Below are 6,018 nucleotides of genomic sequence, written 5' to 3' on the forward strand. Positions count from 1 at the left end.
GGGGGCGCGGGGAGCGGGAGCCTGTGGAGGGGCCCCCTGTGGCCCTGTCCAGCCTGGGACGCTGCCTGGGCTTCGGGTGGGTGGTAAGGTCCCGGGAGTTTGTGGTGCAGGAGCGGGAGGCAGAGCCCCGTGGCGAGCGGGCTAGTGCCGTCTGGCAGGGGGTTGGCCTGCGGCTGGTGCCTGAGGTGGGGGCCAGGCTTGTGGGCGGGGTGGGAGCGTGTGCCAGGGTGTCTGGCGAGGATGTGCTGCTCCCTGTGAGGGGCCCCTGTCTGCACGGGCACCCGTGTGCCCGAGCCGCACCGTGCCCGCCTGTGCTGTGCTTTCTGTCACTAACTGCCTTCCTCCTCTGCCGCTGCCGCCCAGTTTGAGGCCCCAGGGCCGTTCTCGGAGCAGGCCAGTCTGCTGGACCTGGACTTTGACCCCCTGCCACCCGTGGCGAGCCCAGTGAAGGCGCCCACGCCCTCCGGTCAGGTTGGTCTGAGTCTGCCACCACCTGTGTGCCCATCGGCATCTGGGCGGCTGGGCCCTGGGCGCACGTCTGCCCCGGCCCTGTGAGCCCGTGGAGTCCTGGCTCTTCTCCCTCCCACTCTGTCCCGGGCTGGGCCGTGGGGAATGGAAGAGAGCAGGCTGGGAGGGGCCCGGGGGAGGGCCTGCTGACCTCACCTGGCAGTGGATGGCTTCTCCCAGCACCTGCACCTCTCCTGGCAGCAGCCCTGTTGGGGTGTTCCCTGGCCTGAGGTTGCAGGCCCCTGAAAGGTGTCCAGGACGCAGTCTTCTGGGGACCCAGCCCGGCTCAGGCTGACCTGTGCCTGCCGGCTTGAGGGCCCTGGCGGGGGGCGGGCGTGGGAGGGGGTTGACGGGACTGCTTGCCTGCCCCCCTAACTCCTGTGCTAACTCTGTGCTTCTCCCTCTGCTGCGCTCAGCCCATTCCCTGGGATCTCTGGGAGGTAAGCCTGCTGCTCGGCGCCGGTCCCGGGGCCGCGCCTCCGCGTGGGCCACCCGCTCACACGTGCACGCACAGCCACGCTCCTGTGCGCAGGCGCTGGCCGCAGCTGCGTCTCCAGCTGCTCCTCCTCTGTGGGCGCCTCCCCGCCAGCCCCGATGGGAAAGGGCTTGGTTTCGCTGGAGAAGGGGTCCTCCCGGGTGTGGGCTCGCGTCAGGGCCTGTAAGCGGCCTCCACACGGCCCGCCGGGTGTCCAGGGTGGACATGCTGCCCGTGTGCTGGACGGGACTCAGTCAGGAGGGTCCCGGGTGGAGTCTTTGTCTTTGACAGGCTTTCTGTCCACGGGCCACACGGGCAGTGGCCTCGGGGCTTTTGGGACAGGCGGGCGGGAGGGAAAGGCAGGCTGCTGTGCACATAACCTAGCGGCTCTGCCACGGCCCCGGAGGGCAGGGACTGCCCTGTAGGAGGGCTGGCGACAGTGCCGTGGCCCAGGCTCGGGCAGCGGGGACAGCCCCACAGGAGGGCTGCCCTCTGGAGGGGCCTGAGGGGGGCGGGCAGAGCCGTTCTGACCAGCAGGTGTCGGGGTGCCGAGTGCGGTGCGTTCCTTCCTGCCTCCACCCATTCTCCCTGGTGGCCGTCACCAGCCCACAGAGGGTCCAGCTGGCAGCTTACCTTCCAGGGAACCCAGCGCTGCCGAGGGCACCTTTGCTGTGGCCTGGCCCAGCCAGGTGGCTGAGCCAGGGCCTGCCCAAGTAAGTGCCCACCTGTCAGCCCCCATCTGCCCTCGTATCTGGGGGTGTAGCATGGAAGACGAGCCTAGAGGAGGGAGCACAGGATGGACACGCTACGTGAGCTGGAGGGTGAAGCCAGGGCCCCGAGCCTGGGCCCCTGTGTTCAGGATGGCTGGCTCAGAGCAGCCCCTTTCCCTTCCCCAGCCCCTCCCAGCCCCCAGTGCAGCCTCTCCCAGGGGAGGGAGGAGCATGTAGAGCACCCACTGGTTTAGGTGAGAACCTGTCAGAATTTTCTCCCTTACTTCACCCTGCACAGTCCATTCCCCCCTGAAGAGTGAGGAAGGTTGCGGGATTGCTCCCAGAGTTGGAAGTGGCCGAGCGTGGGAGGTGGCCCAGGGCAGCCTGGCTGCCGCCAGGTGGCTTGCCCGACCTTGCCCAGGCCCCCATCACGGTGCCCAGCCTGTCCTGCGTCCTCCTCCGGCCTGAGGGCAGGTGGTCAGGCAGGGCCCGAGCTTGGGCCTAGGGGTGGGCCTGTGAGGGCGAGGTCGGGGGCCAGCTGCTCCCTACGCCCAGGACCTCGCCCTTCTCCAGGGGCTCCCTGTGCTGTGCAGGGACACTGGCCAACTGTAGGTACCACTCGGTGCTGCCCGGGCCCCTGCCTGTCCCGGGGCGGCCCCGCATCTGACCCGGCTGCGTTTATGTTGCAGCCAGCAGAGGCCTCGGAGGTGGCGGGGGGCACCCAGTCTGCGGCCAGAGCCCAGGAGCCCGGGGACACAGCAGCTGGCGAAGCAGCCTCGGTGAGACTCGGGGACCGGGCCCTGCCTTCCCTCCTGCTGTCTGTCTGCTGCCCGCCTGCCTGTGCCCAGCTCTGTCCAGCTGCAGTTCCCGTGGGGGAGACTGAGGCAGGCTGGGCTGGTGCTGGGCCAGCACCCCTCCCCTGCCCTGCCCTCCACCCACCTCTTGCTCACAGACCTTGCTCCCTCCCAGAACTCCCTGCCGGCCGTGGTGGTGGAGACCTTCCCTGCAGTGAACGGCACGGTGGAGGGCAGCAGCGGGGCTGTGCGCGTGGACCTGCCCCCGGGGTTCATGTTCAAGGTAAGCCCCGGCTCTCCTCCCAGCCTGCTGGCCACTGCCTGAGGCGTCCTGGGGGTGGGGGCACCCCTGTCTAAATGGGAAGGCGATGTAGTTGGCCCAAAGCCATCCGATCCAACAACGCCTGCTGCACAACTGGCGAGCTAGTGCAGCATGCTCCTGGCCACCTGGTCCGGCACAGGCCGCCGGTGGGGCCCAGGCCTTGAGAGAGGGTGTGCAGCTTCCCGCCATCCCCTGCAGGTGCAGGCCCAGCATGACTATGCGGCCACAGACACGGACGAGCTGCAGCTCAAGGCAGGGGACGTGGTGCTGGTGATCCCCTTCCAGAACCCTGAGGAGCAGGTGGGCCGGGGTTCGGCTGGGTGGGCTCCCCATCCTCACCTGTCCTCATCACTCCCCTCCCCCGCCTTGCTCCCTTCCTTTGTCCCTTCCCTCCCATCCATCTGGTCCCCCCTGTGGCCACATCTGTGTCTCTCCTTTTTCCTCGCACACCTGCTCCTCCCGGTGCCTCCCGTCTCCCTGAGGTTTGTCTGCCTCTCAGCTCTCTGCAGGCTTCCCTCCCCCGGGCTTCCCTCCCCTGGGCTTCCCTCCCCCGGGCTTCCCTTCACTCCCCGGGCTTCCCTCCCCCGGGCTTCCCTTCCCTCCCCCGGGCTTCCCTTCCCCAGGCTTCCCTTCCAACCTCCATGCTCCTCTGCCCTGCCCGCTGCCCTGCCCTGCACCGCATTCTCCCTCCTCCCAGGCTGGGCTCCTGGCCGTCCCTGCATGAACCCGCCTGCTCTGCTTCCTGCCTCTTAGGGGCACTCTCTGTGGCCTGCTGGTGGCCCTGCGTGCCGCCCCCCCCAGGCTGGCCCCTACCCATCCACAGGGGACCCAGGGCCCACAGGGCAGTGAGTGGTCTCTGCGGGAACCTGAGCACCTGCTGTGCCCAGCGTTTCCCACCCAATGCCTGTCAGAGCCGCCTCCTCGTGGCTTCTCCTTGTTGGCCTGTCCTCAGCACCTCCCTGGGGTTTAGTTGACGGGTGGCTGAGGGTGCGAGGGGGGCTGGTTTGGAAGGAGGCCAACTTGGGTGGGGTCCTGGGCGGGGCTCTAGGGCGCCAGGTACTGACTGGGCCACACTGGGCTGGGAGTGAGTAAGAGGGGATTCCCGGGCCTGGTGCTGGATCAGCTGATTCTCCTGAACCTCAGGTCTCCCTTGTGGGCCAGCCCGGGGCTGGGTGGGGTTTTCAGAAGCAGAATCCTGGCCTCTGGCCCTTTCCTGGTCATCTGGGGCCATAGGAGTGGCTCAGATCGGACAAATGGCAGAGTGAAACGAGAAGGATGTAGGTGGGCACTGGGCGTAGCTCAGCCGCAGGGCAGTGACGGCTGAGCCACAGGCCTGGGGCCAGGGTCTGGGGCCCAGGAGGCTGTCAGGACCTGGGAGGGGTCAGGGCCTGGGAGGGGTCAGGGTCTGGGAGGGGTCAGGGCCTGGGAGGGGTCAGGGCCTGGGAGGGGCCAGGGCCTGGGAGGGGTCAGGGTCTGGGAGGGATCAGGGCCTGGGAGGGGTCAGGGTCAGGGCCTGGGAGGGGTCAGGGTCTGGAAGGGGTCAGGGCCCGGGAGGGGCCAGGACTAGGTCAGAGTCTGGTGGGATGGCCTCAGGTCACTCTGGAAGCTGTTCCTGGGCCAGCTCAGTGGAGTGTCCTGGAGCTGTTCAGGGAGGTCTGGAGGGTGGTGATGACCACGGATGGTGGGGAGCTCCTGGCTGGGACTGAGGGCTGTTTTGACATGTCCAGAGCAGGGCCACGGTCAGGCTGCCTTCCAGGGTGACGAGGCCTCGCCAGATAACAGAGTTAACCTACCTGCTGAAGGGCGGATGGTCCTGGGCAGCTAGGCTTGGGGCTGGGGAGGAGGCGTTCTTTCAAGGGTGGACAGGCTAGAGGAGGGGACATCTTCCTAGCAGATCCCCAGACACACACACCCTTTAGGGTGCAGGTAGCCCTCCTTGGCCACTCGCTCAGCCTGCGCTCTGTTCCCTCAGGACGAAGGCTGGCTCATGGGCGTGAAGGAGAGCGACTGGAACCAGCACAAGGAGCTGGACAAGTGCCAGGGCGTCTTCCCCGAGAACTTCACGGAGCGGGTTCAGTGAGGGCAGCAGGGCCGTGGTGCAGCTCTCTGGTGTGTGAAGAACACCTTCTCCCCAAAATGTGTGTTTTTTTCTTTGTTTTTGTTTTTGGACTTTTTGGAAAGCAAAGGGAAATCGCAAGGAGAGACCTGAGCCACGAGGTGTCTCCCAAAGGAGGTGGTTTTCTGAAGAGCCGGCTCCGGCAGGTTGGGCTGAGTCGCCCGTGTCCGGCGCTGCTGTGCCCCTAGTTGAGTTCTGGCTGCCGCCACCCGCAGCGCCCTTTGGGGTCCGCAACTGCCGTCCCTGGCCCAGGGCGGGCCTGGGGCTGCAGAGCCGCCGCGCTTGCCTGAAGCTTTGGCTGAGCCACTGGGCGAGGGTCCTTTCCTGCCTCTGCTGTGGGTGGGGTCCAGTCTCCCAGACGCCTTGGGACCCAGACCTGTCTGGCCTCGCCCTGCCCCGCAGACCGTCTGTGTGCTGTTTGAAAATAAATCTTAGTGTTCAAAACAATGAAACAAACCTGACAAAAGCACTCAGAAAATGTGCGTTTTCTCTCCATTCCTGTCTCCTGTGCGCTGTCGCTGGGGTTACCTGTGCGTCCCCGTCTGGGCGCATGCTGGGCAGCAGGCTGGTTCCTGGCGGTCGCCCCACCAGCTGCACGGCCAGCACTTCTGAGTTGGCTGGGCCTAGAGCCTACAGGCTCCCGCCCGCCCCTCGCCCCTCGCCCCTCGCCCATGGGCCGTGCTGCTGGAGGCTGGATGGGATGCAGATGGCAGGGACCAGGTGACAGCGAGGGAAGACGGCTCGCACAACTAGCTGTGTGCCAAGAAGTCTGCTAGGGCCCTGGCCTGGGCTCAGTGGTTAGTGTCACCCAGGGACCTAAGGGTCTCCGGTGCGATTTCTGGTCAAGGGCACATCCCTCAGTTGCAGGTTTGATCCCTGCCATGGTGGCGAGGGGGGTGGCGGGTGCGGGAGGCACTAGTGGATGTGTCTCTCACATCGATGTGTTTCTCCCCCCCACTCTCTAAAGATCAATGGAAAAATAAACTCGGGTGAGGACTTTAAAAAAAACGAAGTCTGCTAGGGGCCGCTCTGAGTGATGGGATTTAATACACGTGGGAACTGGGGGCCAGGGGTCAGGGTGAGGGAGCAGGCCC

General features: G+C 66.3%; 1 protein-coding gene across 14 annotated transcripts in view; it reads left to right on the top strand.

Moving 5' to 3' along the window:
* BIN1 (bridging integrator 1) overlaps nucleotides 1-5,393 on the top strand; it is a 27,825-nt gene extending 22,432 nt beyond the window's left edge. For 7 of the 14 annotated variants that reach the window (XM_015561690.1, XM_015561692.1, XM_015561694.1 and 4 more), the window contains 4 exons: nucleotides 2,382-2,471; nucleotides 2,662-2,769; nucleotides 3,007-3,108; nucleotides 4,781-5,393. In XM_015561690.1, the coding sequence (XP_015417176.1) occupies nucleotides 2,382-2,471; nucleotides 2,662-2,769; nucleotides 3,007-3,108; nucleotides 4,781-4,888 (408 nt within the window). In that variant the 3' untranslated portion in view covers nucleotides 4,889-5,393. Of the gene's footprint in view, nucleotides 1-363; nucleotides 472-923; nucleotides 948-1,587; nucleotides 1,696-2,381; nucleotides 2,472-2,661; nucleotides 2,770-3,006; nucleotides 3,109-4,780 lie in introns of all 14 variants that reach the window. The other 7 variants (XM_015561683.1, XM_015561684.1, XM_015561685.1 and 4 more) reach the window with 4 other exon arrangements.
* The last annotated feature ends 625 nt before the right edge of the window (nucleotides 5,394-6,018 follow it).

This window comes from Myotis davidii, unplaced genomic scaffold (genome assembly GCF_000327345.1).
Source record: "Myotis davidii unplaced genomic scaffold, ASM32734v1 scaffold117, whole genome shotgun sequence".
Classification (NCBI taxonomy): domain Eukaryota; kingdom Metazoa; phylum Chordata; class Mammalia; order Chiroptera; family Vespertilionidae; genus Myotis; species Myotis davidii.